Source organism: Brassica napus, chromosome C5 (genome assembly GCF_020379485.1).
Source record: "Brassica napus cultivar Da-Ae chromosome C5, Da-Ae, whole genome shotgun sequence".
NCBI lineage: Eukaryota > Viridiplantae > Streptophyta > Magnoliopsida > Brassicales > Brassicaceae > Brassica > Brassica napus.
The window spans coordinates 22,055,967-22,075,049 of record NC_063448.1 but is presented as its reverse complement, the minus strand read 5'-3'; the positions used below and the strand labels follow the sequence as shown (position 1 = coordinate 22,075,049).

Here is a 19,083-nt window from a genome sequence, read left to right as displayed (position 1 = left end):
TATTATTGTTTACTTATTTTTTTTAGATTTGTATAAGTGTGATCATCTAATTTAAGCGGCGGAAACGGTATGGGCTGGGGTTCCCTATAAATCTTTCCGGAAATCGCAAAGAGAGAAAACAGTGTGGATTAGGGTTTTTTAACCCAAAAAACATAACAATCATATTTATATGCTGGGTAATAAGGTTGAAAGGTTTTGGTTTACATTTGATTATGTTAAAACTGACTTGGTTCAATCCGATTAGGTTAAATTGCTCATGAGCAGACTTCTTTGTAAATTTACAAACAATATTTTTTTTTCTTTATTTTTATTGTTTTAATAATTTTAATATATGATTTACTAATTTTCTTGTTTTATAATTTTTAATATTTATAGTATATGATTTTACAATTTATTCATAAAGAACTAAATTTCATTTTAAAATAATGACCTTTTGTAGACTACAAAAGACGTCTAAAATGAAGTAGATTTTATTGTAAGTCTACTATATGCTAAACCACAAACTCAAACCCTAAATGTTTGTTTGATAATAAAAAAGTTTCAATTATTGTATCAAATATCAAAATATACAAAACATAAACTACTCAACATTAATATGTAAATTTTAGTCAATAATATAAAAAAATCTAAATCTAAAATCTATCCCTAAGAATCTAACCCTAAAAGACATCATTGTTAGAACATTTTGTTTCTTAACTATAAACATAGGGGTGGGCGTTCGGATACCCATTCAGGTTCGGTTCGGATCTAATCGGGTTTAGGGTTTTTGGGTTTAAAGATTACAGTCTCATTCGGGTATTTCTAAATTTCGGTTCGGGTTCGGTTCGGATCTTTGCGGGTTCGGTTCAGGTTCGGATAACCCATTTAAATTTGAATAATATATGTCAAAATACCTAAAATTAACATATAAATTGGTTTGATTTGAATATTTGGATAGAAAATCAATAGATATTTCAAGCATTTTGGTGTGTTGAATATATTTTAGCTATTTCAGATATTTATTTTTGACAGTTTATGTATATTTTCAAGTATTTTAGACAACATAAAAGTATCTTATATATTTTGGATGTTTTTAATATATATTAAATCTAAAAATAAGTAATATATTTAGGTATATAAATCTATTTCGGTTACATTCGGGTAACCAAGATACTTCGGTTCGGGTTGGGTTCGGTTTCGGTTCTTTAGATACCAAAATTTTGAACCCGTTCAGATATTTAATCAATTTCGGTTCGGATTTGGTACTATTTTTTCGGATCGGGTTCAGTTTGGTTCTTCGGATCCGGGTTTTTCGCCCAGCCTTTGATAAACATTGTCCAACACATGGTTAACTAAATCAATATATTTTCTTTTAAATTGTTCAATTATATTAAATTTTAATTTTTATACCTCATATTTGTTTAATATTGATGTTTTAAAAACATCCACAGAAATTATTTTCTTATATTTTAAAAATAAAATTATTAGATCAAATTACGATATAGACTTCGGAATAAGTCTACAATGTAGACTTCTTCGTAGATTTATACCCACTAGATTTCTCTCTAATAAATGTAGGCTTCTGAATGATAAGATCATAAAATAACTTCCTATTTTTTTTGTTTGGTCATAAGATGTAAATAGTAATTTGGCTACTTTTTTAGATTAGTTTTGTATTTGATTGAATATATGGTTTGCTTTTGTATTTCAAATGGAGTTTTAAGTTAGTTTTGAGAAATCCCCATGATAAAAAGTGTGATATAGTTACATAATTTGTAATTCCTTATAAATATACATTTGTAATAGTATTTATATTTTATAGATCAAATACGACTGATTATCCTTTTTATTTTGACATCGAACGACTGATCTATTACTCAAGCTTGAGGTGGTCTGGGGAACCAGACCGGAATAGAACAACCAATGTAGTACAAGTTCCTATGAAAGGATCTTGCTATCTTAGCTAATGAATCAGAAGATACATTTTCAGTTCGAGGAATAAAAACAATTGAGAATTCTGGTAATCTGCTCTTCAGCTTCTGCAGCTCATCTAGTTCAGTGGAGAAGTTGGGCCATGCTCCTGGGTCTTGAATCATTGAGACGAGATCTTTACAATCGGTGCCAAAAGCCTGACACGTCGATAGTTGAAGCATGCATTCCATTGCCCATAAAAAGGCCTCAAGCTCCGAATGAAGTGGTGAGATTCTTCGTCGTTGGTTTCTTGCTCCCAATAGCTGAGTGGTTCCTCCTGAGGTTTTCCATGTCCATCCATAACCACTAAAGAATGCATCATGTGTCCATGAGCCATCTATTAGACATCTCTCTGAATTTGTTATCTGCTCCGGGATTATTCTAACTGTTTGTTCCTCTTGTTTAATGTTTGCTTCGAACCAAGCATGACATTCAAATTAAGCATGTCAGACAGTTTCCAAGGGGTCTCTGTCTATTCCTCTGAAAAGTTTATCATTCTTTGCTTTCCAAATATACCACATAATCCAGGGATATGGGTCTTTATCCAATTCCGGGTCTTCTATGTCATTTTTCCTCCAAAAAAGATAATCAATGTCGCATAATGACTCGTGGTAGGGAACAATGGTGGCGGGGTTGGGGTTGCTGCATGCGCCCATGTCTGTAATGATGGGGGACACTCAAAGATGGCATGATTTATAGTTTCATCATCTGCTCCACATCTTGGAAATGATTGTCGCATCGCATGTGACGATGTGTTAGGTTATTTGATACTGCTAATTGTCCAGAGATCGACTGATTATCCTTTTCAAATGTATTTATACGGCGTTATACATATTTCCACTGAATATTCAAACAATCAAAACAATATCATATGTAATTCACCTTTTGTATAATAACATATTTGGTTGTCTCAACAAATATTTCATTAATCTATATATGTCTAGTTTTCTTTTACAGTAACTATTTAAATATATCATTTACATTTTGATTTTTATATAATTTAAAATCTAGAACAACATATATATTCAATTTATTTTATATGTAAATTATTATTTTTCAGTTGGTAATACATACCAATAAACTTTCACAACATTTTCCACACTAATTGTTTTTTATGAAATAACAGAATAGAATAAAACATCATAATATAAAAATAATTTTTTAAAGAAATGATTTAATTATGTTTTAAATTTAGAAACTACATACATTAAATTTTCATTCTTAAGAATCGATAAAAATTAAAAATATAATTATATTAACATCATTTAGCATATTTCTATATAGAATTCCATATTTTTATCATCTAGAATTCCATATATCTACATATATTTAATAATTTTTATTATTTTATTATAAAAATTCAATTATATAAGACCAAAATAATTTTAATTACATAATTTTGTTACATATAATTAATATTTTTTATTATCGAAAATCTAAATTATTTAAGGCTAAAATAAGTATTAGGATTTAATTCAAAATAAATCCTAATACTTTTTTTGGTGTTTTTCAACATAATTATTACAATTATAATGGGTCTACATATTAAAAATGAATTGGCTACTTTTAGTTACTCTAAAATTAATTATATGTCCAATATCCTAACCAATTATTTGGCGCAAAGAATAATTAGGTAGGATTCAGAGTAAAAAAAGAAGCTGAATTCTTCTTAGAGAGAAAAGTAAGGGTTTTTGTTTTTCTTTGTCCGATCAATCGGAAGTTCTTTCTCCAACCGATTGATCACTATTGTTTACTTCCTATTCCCAACTGATCTTGAACTTCTTAGATGGTAAGATGCGAGTCAAATCCCAAACGATTTCATTTTTTTTGAAGATGTGTTTTTTTTTGGGAAGTGATCTACATGCATATGATCTATGAAGCCTAGCATGATTAAATCGTTCTTCTTTTGTAAGTGTTTTGGGTAAATCTTATCTCAAATAACCTTATACTTTGGAATTTGATAGATCTCCTTATTCTTATTTAATTCTAGATCATCTTGATTATTGTTCTGGCTACAAAGATCTGTTTGACTTAAAGTTGGATTTTTGTTTTTTGTTATCTTTATATCATTGGAGGGTTTTATATATTATTCTAAATTCAAATGGGTGTTCATCCAGTAAGATTGATTCACTTTAAATATGCAGCGTGTTTATCTTGGCATAGTTAAATTATTAAAGCTTCCTTTTCGTTCACATTTTTTTTAGATGCCGAAAGAAGCAGAGGTTTGCAGCTGCTCATCTCCAAACAGTTAACAGAAAACTCAATGCTATGAAGCAAGTTTCCCACTTGGTCTATGAGAATGGCCTCATGAAACACCATCTCGATACTGTAAATTCTTCACCTTAGTCTCTATTAAACTTAGACTAAATTTATAGAGATTTATTGCAGAAACATCTCGACACTGTAAATTCTTCATCTCGACGCTGTAATTCTTCACCTTAGTCTCCTTACAATTCTGTTTGATACTCAACCTGAACTTTCAAGAAGACAACAGAGCATATAGAACACCACAAAGTTAGTAAATTACTGCCGAAGTTTAACTCTTATAACACTGAATTATCAAATGATTAGTTCATGAGATGAGATGAAATTAATGTAGAACATATACGATTAGAAATGCGATAGGTCCAGCCTTATATTTATTTGTTTGCTTTTAACTTGATCGATTGATTCATAACTGGTATGTTATGTGAATGATAGTGTTATGAACAACTAAAACATGAAACTAAAAACTTTTAAAAGAATAAAACTAATGAAACTGTATGATTTAAACAAAAGCAATAAAATATTTGACAATAAGAATGAAAATATGGATACAAAATAGAAATCAGTTCACCAAAACCCTACGCATGTATCGGTTGTGGGGATCTGAAACCTGCATTGACCAAAATAAATTATCCAAAATAATGACTTGAGCTTGAGATTGTCATTTAGTTTTAAATGGTTTCACATTTTTGAGAGGTGTGAAACATTGGTAGACATTTTTTTTGTTTCTGATATTAATGTGAATGTGGTCGTCAATGTAGTGTGAATAGTATATATAGTTCTTTAGGTGAGATATTGTCGTTAATAACTTTCAAACTAAATTAATTGAAAGCTTGATTTGCAAGTTGCGTAGAATAGGAATATACTAAATGTTAGGAATATTTGGCAAAGATTTTTACGGTTAGATTTAGTTTAGATTTGATACTTGAATTGATATTTCCGATTCAGTTGATATCTTGTTTTAATACTATGTCCAACTAAATAATTAGAAAATCTACAATCGTTGATTTTCTGTTTGAAAAGAATAAATTAAAATTAATTTCGGATACAATTTATTGACAATTAATATATTAGCTAAACCAAATGGTTTTAAAATTGTATCTAATTCATGTAATACATATAATTCGGTTTAGTGATGTTATCTACAATTTCATTACTAAAGCTATATATTAGTTCTGGATTGTAATTTTAGTGCAATTAGATTTTGTAAAAAATGATTTAACAATCTCAGTTTACTAATTTATATAATTTTTTTCATGCAGATATTGGGATTACAGTGATATAAAGATGAATCCCATTTTGGTTACAGATTTTGTGGTTAGGATTTTCACGACATTTTGGTCAAACAAAGGTTTAATGAGCCAAATCGTTTTGTCATACGTGAAAGCCTTTTCTAAATAACAGTGAATGTGGTTAGTAAATATTTAGAAAAAGTCAGGATCAATTTATATTTGTATTCATGTTTTAATAGTTTAGATGGTTGCGTTTACAATTTGATATTTCATTAAACATTGTGAACTTTATCTAAGAAGCGTAGAAGAAAACATATATATATTGCCGTTTGAAATTTTGAATAATCTTCCAACCAGTTCCTAGTATATAAAAAGAAATTTAAAATCCTAAATTGATTGCTTGTCTTAAAAGGTATCTTCTACAAAGTCACAAGTTACAACAACTGAAGAACACATACAAAGAAAGACCTAAGTACACCCTAAAATCACAAAACAATTAAAGCTTCTAAAAAAACCAAGAAAACAAATCTATGAGATAATTAGGGACTGGAATCAAATCTTAAGCAGCTGATATTGCAGCATAGTCTTGATAACGAGACATTGCGCCTTTAAACTGGTGATCTTCTGGTTTGTGAGTGCTCAAGCTATGCGGAATGAAGGATCTGAAAATCTCCTCGTGGTCTGGACTCTGCTTCAGCTCACGGCAAGCCACCTCGAGAGCCGTGTGTTGGAAGCCTAAGTAAAATTTTCGGCGACACACGTATCCGAAGATGAGAGAGATGACGATGAGAGGAACCAAGAGGGTCGCCCAAACGAATAGCTTGACTCCCAAGTAACCAAACATAACGACTTGGAACAGAAACAATGCCGCTAGTATGCGGGTGTGAATATGTGGCCACATCCTTCCATAGCTCTCGTATGACGGAACATACACCTTCAGCGCCTGCCATAGATCAAAATCACGTTTGTTACCGATCAAGATCACCTGAAAACATTGCTTAAACCTAATAGGGTTTTATGAGAAAGCCTGACCTGATTCCTCAGGATGAGCCACCCTAAACCGAAGTAGATAACGCCGAATACAAGGATTAAAGGAGCGATTACCGAATAGCAGAAAGTGATTGTGAGGATGAGCATGTCGCTGGGAACCCTAGTTGCGTAGCTTAGGTCTCCTGGATACCAAGCTTCTTTGACCTCTGCTTCGGTTTTGTATAGATACTTCTTTTTCAGATGGAATATTATCAACGGTATGATCCGTGACAGCTCAAGACCATAGCCAATAAAGAACCTGAAAGTTTCAATAAACATTTATAGAACAAATGCTATTTTATATAAGTCGAGAGGAAGTAAAACTCACTTGAGAGCAACGTAGGTCAAGAAGAAAGTAGCGTTCTTAGGGAGGCTAGTAGCCAAAACGGTTACAATGGAGTTGGGTTTCTGTTCAAGAGCCTTCAAGTTGTCGAACAGAGACCCTGCAAGTGTCACACCGATGAAGACATTCAAGACCGAGAAGTAAAAGTACTTCCCCGAGGCAGCTCTAACGGCGTGGCTCCGCGAAGGAATCCCCTCGGATTTAGAGAGGAACATGAGGAACTTAGGCAACATCGCCAAGAAGATGATGAGCGCAATCTGAGGAAGGTAAGACTCAAGGATGGTTCTTATGAAAGTTATCTTCACAACCGGCTTTATAAAAGGAATAGCCTTCTGGAGATTCGCAAGAGTGGTGATCGCAGAGACAAACGCGATAGGTATCATGTAAAACAAAATGGTTATCGCGACAATGAAGTAGATCAAGTATTGTCTGATTAGTCTAGTGAAAAACTTGATGTTGAGATTCTCCCAGAGGATCTGGCGAGGCTCAGGTGCTTCGGTCACTGTCCATGTATCGACCATCTGGCTGTGTAGAGACTGTGCGGCTAAAGCCGCAGTAACTCGGTCGGTGAAGAAGACAATAGCTGCTGTTTCCTGCTTCTCAGCAAGAACCTTTTTCTGCTCTGTCTCTAGTTTGGCTACAGACTCGTTGATTAGGTCGGTATAATACTCAATGCTGTCTACTTTTTTTCCGGCCAGACCAAGCAAGCCTGTTTTGTTCGTTGGTCGGTTACTAGTCGCTGCAAATATCGCTTCTGCACGTGCAAGCTTTTTCTTGTAACCTTCCAACCCTTCCCATATCTTATTAACCTACAAAACAAGAAACATAGGTAGAGCTGTCAAATGGTCTGTCTGGCGCCCATACTGTGGACATTATTGGCCGGTCCATAAACCTGTACAATGTACAGCCCATTTCAATATAATTTTAAATCTTATATATTAAAACAAAATTCATAACCTTGATTCATATGTGATTTTTTTTAAAATAGACCTAATGGACATATTCCTAGAAAATCATGTTACATTTAATATATAATCTTATCATTTAAATTTTGGACATACCAGAAATTTTTATTGGTCTATCAATAATTGGATTTAAACAATAGATGATCCATTGAATTTATATATAGTATAAATTAAATATATATAATTTAATGTTATATACTATACCTCTATATGCTAAATATTTAAATATTTGTCGATGTTAAATTTTAAAATTATAAAGATTTTTTTTTAAATAACAAAAATCATATTATCTAACAATGATCCATCTTTAATTCCTTAAACCAATGAACACAAATTTTAAACTATATAGGCTATTTTAAAAATTAAACAAAAACTAAATGTTTATTATTTACTCGATAATATAAATCTATGAAGCGAAAATTTTAATTTTTTAAAAACTTTATAAATTTGTGAAATATTACAATATATTTGAATATGACAATAAAACAATATTTTACTAATCTTTATATATATAGCTACGATTTTAATAATGAAATAATAATCCAAAAAAATATATATAGAAGAAGATACAAATACATGTGAAAGTTTGAAACAATCTATTCAATGAAAAAAATATACAGTAAACTTATTATGTTTTAAAAATTGATAGACACATATATATTATAATATATATCAATTTAGAATTAAAAACAAAATATTTATATAAAAATAAATGAAAACAAAAACCCGAGATTTAGTTCATCTAATTATTTCATAAGTTTTAATTTTCTCCAAAACCATAAAATCCAGGTTTTCCGAAACCCTAAAATCGTGTTTTCCCGACAAAACATTCTTCGTAGGCGAAAGAATTAAAAAAGGGATAAAACTTTAAGACAGAACAAGAAGATACCTTTCTGTTTTCTGTGACGACAAGCGATCTGTAGAATGTCTCGGGGTATATATCTCTGAAAAAAGAATCTATAAACTCTTTATGTGTCTGTCCGTTAGGTGGGGAAGGTATATCCCTAACAAGAATAGCGAACTGCTCCGGAATTGTATCAGCAGACATGAGAGCTTGAGCTCTTAATGTAGAGACATGCTTATAAGCTTTCCATAACATGAAATATGTGACCAGAGATATCCAGTAAACCGCTCCTAGGAAAGCCCACAGCCTTGAACTCTTTCTCTGGAAAACCAAAAGGAAAGCATTAATTAAAAGGAATAAAACAAAAGTTGAATGAATGAAGTCAGTGTTTTGTTTTAAATTACTGTGATGTTAGCCATTGATAGATTATCAAGTTGGCTAAACGTTCCTTTGCTTGTGGTGTCTGTTACGTTCCTTGTGTTCTTTATACTCTTGTCCGTAGCGGCTAACGGGAGTAGAATCGGTAAGATGAGAAGACTGGACAAAGCAAAGATCCCCAGAACTGTTCCAAACAAAAGCCAATTTCAAGACCATCAGAAACACTTTTGTCAACAATATTAAGGAACGTAGAAGACACTGAACATATCCAGAAGAAATAAACTGTTTTGTCTTTTCGTTGTACTAAACAACAGGTAATAAAGATAAAAACATACTTTAACAGCATGATTAAACCTAAACCCCCATTTGGGTTTTTTTTTTTTTTTTTTTTTTTGTCTGATTTAAAAAAAAATTAAAAACAAACCAATCGCGGGCTGCCATGTGTCGGTGGAAACCGAGCAAACAGAGACAACAACATACAAACAAAAGGAAACGTGTTTTTTCATCAAATTGTCTCCAAAGATTAAAACTTTCTTACATGAAACTCCAAACCCAGATCAGAAGCAACAAAATCAACCAAACAAAAGCTGCAGAGAAAGAGAGAGAGAGAGAGAGAGAATGTTCGAACCAGTGCTCAAGAAGACGAAGTAGACTGCAGTATCGACGCCGGATAGCTTAACGACATCTTGTTCAGAGGAAGTCAAAGCTTCACGGATCCAAGCAAATGAGTTTCGGGTCAAGGAGCTGCCTTCCCAAGGATCCATCCCTTTGAGGATCCGGTTCGGGTAGTAAATGGAAACGTTTCCGGGTCTACGAGAAAGCCAGGTGAAGAGGAACATGAGAACGAGGAAGATGAATGCTGATGTCCCTAAGGACAGAAGAAACGCTTCAAGTTCCATCAATCTCTCTCTCTCTGGCTATGTGTCTCTGTTTCTCTCTATTCCTCAAGCGCGCCCAGTTTTATGGGGAAGAGTTATGGTCAAGGGAAAGTGAAAAAGGTAGCCGTTTAAAGCAAAAGTAACCGTTTGTCGTTGAAGGCTGTGAATTAAAGAGAGATATAAAAGTGTGGGTGCGAGGTCTCTCGTTGTTCTTCCTTCCTCAGGTAATTGAAGGTGAGAGGAAAGGTTTTTCGTTTGTTTTGTTCACAGGAAAGGAGAAGAAAAATATAGAAGAAATTCGGAGAAAGATTAAGAGTATTGCTTGTTCTGTGGAAATGGGTTTTGTGGATAGGGAAAGAATTGGTTAAACGGTTAGGAGATGATGAGGTGTACTAATAAGAGAGTGAAGTGCGTGTTTAAGAGGATCTTCGATGTACATCTCCAAACATCATCTAAATAGATTTGTTCTAATGGATGTCTCTACAGTATAATTTTTCTATTTTAGAAGAAATATAGAGAAATTTATTTATTGCCTCTGTATTTGGAAATATAAATATCAATTTTCTATATTTTTTCCTATAAATAGAAGAACTATATAATAAATGTATATATTGGAGAAAATCCACATCTATAATAAAGTTTTTATATTTTAAGAGAAAATATAGAGATGAAAATAAATATGGGTTAAAGATGGTGTTTGATGAAAGAGACTCTATGGAAGAAGGATGTAAAGGAAATCGGCCAATTCATACATCAATAGAGAACCGCAGTCCCGATCAGTACATACACTCTATACATGTGCTAAAACATATATCAACTCACATTTTTTTTTTTAATTTCATACATCAACCCACATTTTTAGATTAATTCATACATTAACCGTTAGTCAAATTATAACGGTGTCTTATGTGGACTAAACGGGTGATTATGCGGATTAATATGTTTATTACGTGGATTATTATGTCCAGTTTAACCAAAAAACGACGTAGTATTTGGTTCTAATTAAACTGTGTCATTTTGTTTATTCAGAAACAAAAAGACCATTTTCTTCGTTGATGTCGCGACAGAAGAGAAAGAAAAAACAAAGTTTGAAAGAGAGAGAAAGTGAGGAAGATACAAGATTGCAAAGAAGAATTGCAAGGTTTGGTGTGACAAAGACGATTCAGAGGAGCTGAAAGCACGCAAAAAAGAGAATTGTTGGAATGAGGTAAGTTCAATCCTATTATCTAAGAAAATTAATGGGTTTCTGTCGAATGGTGTAAGAAAAGGACACCTGGTCCGAATGATTTATTTATCAAAAACAGAAACCCATTAATTTTCTCGGATAATAGGATTTAACTTACCTAATTCCAACAATTATCTCTTATGCGTGCTTTCAGCTCCTCTTAATCGTTTTTGTCACACCAAATCTCGCAATTCTTCTTCACAATCTCGTATCTTCCTCTCTTTCTCTCTCTCTCAAATTCTGTTTTTTTTTCTCTTCTATCGCGACATCAACGAGGAAGATGGTCTTTTTTGTTTCTGAATAAACAAAACGACACAGTTTAATTAGAGCCAAATATGACGTCATTTTTGGTTAAGCTATGTATAATAATCCACGTAATAAACCTATTAATCCGCAAAATCACCCGTTAAGTCCACATAAGACACTGTTATAATTTGACTAACGGCAAGAGGGTCAATGTATGAATTAACCTAAAAGTGTGGATTGATGTATGAAATTTAAAAAAAAAACGCCAGTTGATGTATGTTTTAGCATCGGTATCGAGTGTATGTACTGATCGGGACCGCGATCCTCTGTTGATGTATGAATTGGCTGATTTCCCAAGGATGAACCCTAATTCAACTACGTCTCATTTGTTTCTTCTTTTCTTTTTTCCTATTTCATTTTTCAAAAATATGTTTTTTCGAACCGACATTCTGGTCTTCGAATCAGTTCCAAATTGGTTTTCTACAGATTCAGATCCTTGGAGTCTTAGATATTTAAATCCTATAATGTACTTGTAATTTTCTGGTTTGGGGTTTGGTTGGTTCCGGTCGGTTCCAAATCGGCTAGATCACAAAACTATATATTTGTAAAATACCGGTAAATTTTGGTTATGTGTCACAATTAGATTGGTCCGCATATTTATAACCTAAAAATTCTGAATAATTCAAAGACGCGCGCAATAAAATATCCAAATACTCAAAATATCTAAAAATATTTGAAAATACCTGAAAATCTATTTTTCTGGTCAATAAACTAACTATAATCTATTTTTAAAAATCTAAAATTTTACCCAAAATCCAAAACTATATCCAAAAACTCAAATCTACAACTTTTGAAAAGGATTTTTAATACTAGAAATATATCTAAAATATTTAATATATACAAAATTTTCAAATAATTTGAGTATCCAATAAGATTTCAGATAAAACTTGCATACAAAATGAGATTCGCATTCCAAAATATCCAATATGTTTTTAATATAAATCTGGACTCAAACCAAACTTGTTTTTTAGGTGAATCATCGTTTAGATTTTCGGACCTGGCTAAAATAACCATTCCCAATACTTCTATAACTTTTTCAGTTTAGTTTTGTAACATCCAGAGGTATGATATATGGAAAGGCTTAAGATAATTGATTTGGCTACCTATGTCACCAAAGTGCGCTTACCTTTTCCGGCACACATCCGTTTAGAACTCCAGAATTAAGCGCGCTTGAGCTAGAGTAGTGGAAGGATAGGTGATCTATCGGAAAGTGATCCGCGATAGCGTGCGAGTGAGGCCAAAGCACGAGGAAATGTCATCTTGTGATTGCAAGGTTAGTAAACCAGACTTTCAGGCCTTGGAAAAATTAACGCACCACTCGTCAGACGGAATGAGGTCCACGTGCCGAGTGAGCGGGCGTGGGTGGCCCATTAGTCGTGGACGGTCGGGGCGTTACAAGGTAGCAACCTGCCCCGTGGGAACTACCCGCCCCATGGGCCCAGGCTGGCCCTGCATGGCACTGACCCTAACCCCTCTCATGAGAGCCATCACTGACTTCCTCGTGTAGGTTATTGATGCGTTTGGCGTTACTCAAACCCAAGACCTCACCATTTAAAAACACTCCCATATGACGAGTGAGGGGTTAGGGTCGGTGACCTGCATGACCGGTCCGGAGTCCACGGGATGGGTGGAGTCCACGGGACAGGTTGTTACAAGTTTATGGATGCAATTTACAATGAAAAATTAACCACTATGACTAATGATTAGTTGAGCGATTTAGAGTTTTCTCCCCCCTCTCCCCCCTCCCCTCAAAACGTCAAGTTAATTTTGAGTAAAAATATTGCAAATTTGTATAATTGTTAGGGGAAATGTGGACTTAAACAAAGGAGAAATAGCTAAGTCAAGAAGAATAATGACGCGGTGATCAAAAAAGGCAAAAAGAAATTCTTTTGAAAAAAGAAGAAGAAAGCTCTTTGTTTTTCGCAGCTGATGCCGGTTAGTGCGTGAGCGTCGACACCGACGCCTATGGCGATCATTTCTTCTTCCCTTGTTTTTCCTTTGTTATTCCGCTAGTTCCTTCCTCCCCATACGATATTCCCTTTATTATGGGTTAGGGGTTTGCCTTCGTTTTGTTCTCCGCTCACAAAGAGTTTCGAGCGGACGATGACGCTGTTTCTTCTTGTTTCACGGCGACGGTGTGATTCCTGGTGGTTTAAGTCGGTGTTTATGGTTTCAAGAAGTAGATCGCTTTTCAATTGGTTAGATTTGTTTTTGGGCTTTGCTGCTCGTGGTGGAAGTGAGAAGGTCCTTCCATCCCTTCTAGTTTGCGGTGATTCTTTGTCGTATCTGGTTTTAGTGTGTCGTGCGATCATGCTGCTTGGTCTTGTGTCTCTCTTTGATGTCGCTGAGGACCGATTCTTTGTTACTGTGACTAAGTGAACTTTAAAGGTTTTCATTACCTCAGAGGCGAGTCTCAAGTTGAGGTATGCCAGCAAAGTTGGTGTTTGACCCGGTTCAAGGCTCACAAGGGTTTGGTTTGTAGTTTTAAAAGCGGTCATCTATGGCCCTGGGAGACTCCTGCTACCTCTTATCACTTTGGATCTCCTTTACTTCGTTTCTTGCTGGTAACTTTGGAAGATGGTTTGGATCTCTTCTCGAAGTTTTTGTCTCTTGGTCCTATCGGATTTCTTGTCTCCTTTGACACTGGACACTTTTATTTTCGAGTCATAGTAATCTTCTACATTTCTCGTATGTGGAAAGTGTCGATGCAGTTCTCTGGCATTCGCTTTGGGTTGTGTCAATGTTATCATTTGGTTGAAGCTCACATCCCAGTGTCATTGTTGCTCACTTGAGCATCCTTGGTAGTTTTGTTTAACTATTTCTGTGCAGGTTATTAGAGACATGCTGGTCTGATTACGGTGGTGACTTCAAGCCAAGTCTCTTCCTTCACTTTCGGCGGTGGATGCGTGAGTGCACATTTCGAGTTTCTCGGCATCTTTGATAAGGATGTTTCTATCCTAAGTCAAATCAATGTAGTATTTAAGAGTCAATCCAATTCTAAGTGGTTTCAATGTAAAGAGAATACATGTTCATACTTAATCTAATTGCACTCAATGTAATGAAGTGATTTGATTTAACCAACAAGACTCTTAAGACAACAAATTAACAAACTTTCAAGCAATAGGATAAATGAGGAATCATGGGTATAGGAATTTGACTTCAGATGATTAAATTCCAATATAGAAATGGCAAGATATCAATCAACATATTTCCTTAAGTCTAGACTACAAGACTAAACAAGTTCTTTGTCAAGATAAATGCTCATTTACTCTCATTGATCAAACATCAAATGTATTTGGTTTGTGTCAATCAAGAAATCATTAAGAACATGTCATTTAACTATCTAAACTTCCCTAACATCAAATGTCTTTGGTAGGGCAAGCTAAAAGCAAGTTGAGTTGGCTCAGATATTTCATCGAACACCTTCCGGGTAATGAAATGTCTAGAGTTCTAATCTAAAGAGGTCAACTCTAGACTAGCATTAAGATCACTCAATCAAGCAAGGAAACATATTAATCTAGCTAACTCTAAACACTCTAGATCATCACTTAATCATCCTAATAATACTAACCCATGAATCCAAAGATGACTACTCACTAATTGTCATGATAAACCAAAGAATCAATGATAAATTAAGGTTAATCATGATTAGTGATCAAGATAATCAAGCAAACACAAGATATCAAGATAAAAAGAAGCTCAAGCTCAAGATTAAATCTTTCACTCCAAAGTGGTTTTTCGATTTGGTAGATAACAAGATAAGTCTAATATTAGGTTTAGAGAGTATTTATATGACTTCTAAAACCCTAGTGGGCTCAATCAACATACTTGAGAAAGCCCAACAAAACATAAAATTTGACCAAGGAAATAAGCGGAGCTGGTTGGTGAAGTTGCTGCAAGAGGTCACTCCAGCTGCTTGCTCGTTTGGTTTGGAGACGCGAGCTGGTGTCACACGTCGCTCCAGCTGGTCGCTTAGACCTTGCTCCAGTCTTCATAAAATCCGAGCGGTTGCGATACCCAGCTCCAGCCTGGTCGCTCTACATTCCACTCGTCTGAAGAATGCCGAGCGGGTGAGCAAGCTCGCTCCAGTCTGGCCGCTCTACACTTCACTCTTCCAGAGCGGGTGCATCAGGTCGCTTCAGCACCTCGCTCCAATTCCCATTTCGCCAAGATAATCATTTTCTACTCCTTAAAACCTCAAATGTCTCCAAATACCTCCAAAAACTCCAAAGGATGCTCCAATACCTAATAAAGACTTATGTATGCAATATGAAACCTAAAGGATGCCTAGATTTAATCGAACTGATCAAAATGTGCAAGAATGAATGACTAAAACAATGCAAATATGCAAGATATCAGTCTTTACCCAGGTGAAGTCTCTCTCTCTCTTCTCTCGTCAAGTGAAGATTACAAGCTTAGATGAGTTTACCAGAAGCCATATACTCTGTAAGCGAGACTTGAAGCTAGGTGTGGGCATATTAACCGAAACCCGAACCGACCCGAAAAATCTGAACCGAAAACCGAACCGAAGTTAAAAAAAAACCGAACGGGTTTAGGATTCAACTAGTTCAGATACCCGTACCCGATTGGTTATATCCGATACCCGAACCAATTACCCGAAGTACCCAAATATATATATATATATATATATTTATATTACTAACCCTAAACTTACATCTTCCATTCTCATTCATCTTTCCGTCTTCTCCTTCTTCAACTTATATGTTTAGTACATACTCAAACTCATTTTATGACCGATTAGATGTATGAATCACTATAGTTTGCGATTTTGATTTATGTTTGATTACAAGTAGGATTTGCGATTTGTTTTCTCTTTGCTCTTTACACAGGCATGAGCTCAAACATTCATGATTATCCATGTTTGATTTCTGTTTGATTTTGATGTCTCTTTGATTTTGATTTATGAATAGATAGATTATTTACCATTTTCTATTCAAGATAATACAAATAGAAATTACACGAAGAAAAAGAATACATGCTCGTGTTCTTCAACGTAATTACAAATCAGAAAGATCATAAATCTTATATTAAGTTGTTTAATATTTTAACTTTAATAGAATTGTTTCTGGTCTCACAGGGTCAAATCAAGGATATATAAATTTTTTATTATTATTTGTTACACAGTTCGGTTATACCTGAAATAACCTGAACCCGAACCTTAAAAACCCGAACCCAATCCGAAGTATAAAATAACCCGAACGGGTTCTATACATCTCCATCCGAAAATCCAAAAATCTGAAACATCCGATCCGAACCCGAACGGGTACCCGAACGCTCAGGCCTACTTGAAGCCTTGATATCCAAGGAAAGGAGGTGAATCACACCTTTATGTAGTTTCTGTCAAATGTTGAGAACGATACTCGGTTTTAGTTCTGGTCTTGAGGAACGCACCGGGTGATAGGTTGAGCAAAGCTAGTTAGGAGTTTAAAAAAAGTTGGGTAATTTTGTTCGAATCAGCTTGTAGTCTAAAACTTAATCCTGTTTTTCAGGTCGAATTAAAAAAAAAGTCGAGGAGAATAAATTATACTGCTAAATATAAATCAATTGGCTGGAATTTATATGGAGCCGCAAAACTAAATTAGTAAATGACCTTTTTTGAACTTACTTGGCAGAACTTAAGAAAGATTAAATAAAGTCGGATCAAATTAACTAGCCCAATTTTCTTAAACTGCCTATCAAGTATCAACAGTGTTGATTAAAAAAGCTGAGTGGAGTAGCTTATTATTGCAAGATTAGATTCAAACAAAAAAAATTTCTGACGAATGGAATAATGTTGGAGAGATTCACAATACAAAAGTTTGATGGTCAAACCGTCAATGCATATTTCAATCGCTTTTGTATATTTATTGGTTTTCTCCTCAGTGAAATCGCTGGGATATGGAATTTTATGCTATTTTGTGCCGTCTGCATGTTGTACGTACGACTGGATACAAATAATATAGGTACAAATAATATAGGCTAAGCAAAATTAGGCTAAGAAAAATCTATATTTTTACCGTTTTCACAACTGTTTTTTTCTAGAAAAACAGATAGATGAAACATTATCTTGTTAAGTGTAGTTTTCAGAGTATTGTGTAAACTAAAGAAGATTAAGATGCATAACGAGCCAGTTTACAGTGCAGTGAAAACAAGAAGATTGCAATTTTTAAATGGTGATGTGGCACCGAAGAATATAGAAAATGTGTATTCGAAATATGGAAATACTCGAGTATATATTCGAGAAGGCCTAAATATTTTAGGTTAGCTATTTTCAAGAGATTAGAGCAGTCGAATAAAAAAACATGAGTTTAAAGTTCTGAATGATTGGTTAGACGTAATACACAAATTATTTATAGTCACATAAATTTGATTGAACAAGACTATTTAGTTTGTTCAGAGAATTTCTAATAAAAGTATTTGTAAAGAATAAACTCATTATCTCAAATCTTTCGTATTATCCACATTTTAAGTTCTTCATATTGTATACGTATATACAACATATCGAGAGACCACACACAGATTAAACGGTTGACACACTTCCAAAACGTCAAGAAAGCAAAAACCAAAGACGTCGACGATAAGAGTAAAGGTGACAATAATCAGTTACTTGTTTTAATTCATTTTTCCGCTGTACTGTCATCTTTCCGAAGAGGTCAGGTTTCTTATCTCCTTGGGGTCTTCACCAAAACAGATGTGCAAATTGTGAGAATGACTTATTTACGAGATTAAAAGAGAATATTAGTGAGAAAGACTTAACAAAAATAAGGGAGTATATAACAAGTTGCGAGAGAGAAAAAGAATAGGAAGAACTTGTTTGATTCAAGTTGATTAAAATTGTATTACAACACACTCAATATATAGACACAGACATTATCCTGCGTAACAAGAGTAAATGATAAACTAATCTATGGTGTGTCATGCACTTCCTCCACTCAGACTAGTGCATAATGCACTTCTTCCATCCAGAATGGTGTTTCACGCACTTATTCCACTTCAGGCTAGTGCTTGGGCCACCTCACGCACTTCCTCCACTTTGTGTTTCACGTACATCTTCCACTCATACCTCAAGTAATTCATTATTCTAATGTTGCAGTGTAATTCATTATTCTAATGTTGCAGTATTCTCTTTAATCTTTATGCTTCATCTCAACACTCCCCCTCAAGCTTGACCATATGAAACAAGTCAAGCTTGGAAGTCATGAAGCATTCCCTCATTAAAAACTTAGCCGGATAAAACCACATGGGATAAAACCTCAGCCAAGAAAAAAGAGTAGAACACTTCATGAAGGGGAGAATTAATGAGATGAGAGTTTCGTGAGTCCAAGCTTTGAATGAATGAACTCACAGACTTTTTGGCTCGCAGCTTTGGTGAAGATATCTGCTAGCTGCTCTTCACTTCTTGTATAACATGGCAGGATGATCTGTTGCTCCACGGCCTGCCTAACTTTGTGACAATCCACTTCAATATGTTTGGTCCGCTCATGGAACACATTGTTTGAGGCTATATGAATGACCGCCTGATTATCACAATGCATGGTGATGGGAGCTTTGGTTTCAATTCCCAAGTCTGTCAGTAGGTTCCGTATCCAAATCAGCTCACTAGTAAGTTTTCTCATTGCCCTATACTCAGCTTCAGCACTAGAACATGAAACTATCTTCTGCTTCTTG

The 19,083-nt window shown here is 34.4% G+C and overlaps 1 protein-coding gene across 2 annotated transcripts; it reads right to left on the bottom strand.

Moving 5' to 3' along the window:
• Positions 1-5,815: 5,815 nt before the first annotated feature.
• LOC106407553 (CSC1-like protein ERD4) lies at positions 5,816-10,316 on the bottom strand. Of its 2 annotated transcripts, none has more exons than XM_013848432.3 (6): positions 9,635-10,316; positions 9,033-9,190; positions 8,674-8,949; positions 6,805-7,628; positions 6,480-6,735; positions 5,816-6,390 (listed from the first exon to the last, which is right to left on the bottom strand). In XM_013848432.3, the coding sequence occupies exons 1-6, from the start codon at positions 9,903-9,905 to the stop codon at positions 6,007-6,009; spliced, it is 2,169 nt and encodes a 722-aa protein (XP_013703886.2). In that variant the 5' UTR covers positions 9,906-10,316; the 3' UTR covers positions 5,816-6,006. The 2 variants fall into 2 exon arrangements, with proteins under 2 accessions (XP_013703886.2, XP_022558522.1); XM_022702801.2 differs by having other exon boundaries at positions 6,552-6,735.
• Positions 10,317-19,083: the final 8,767 nt, after the last annotated feature.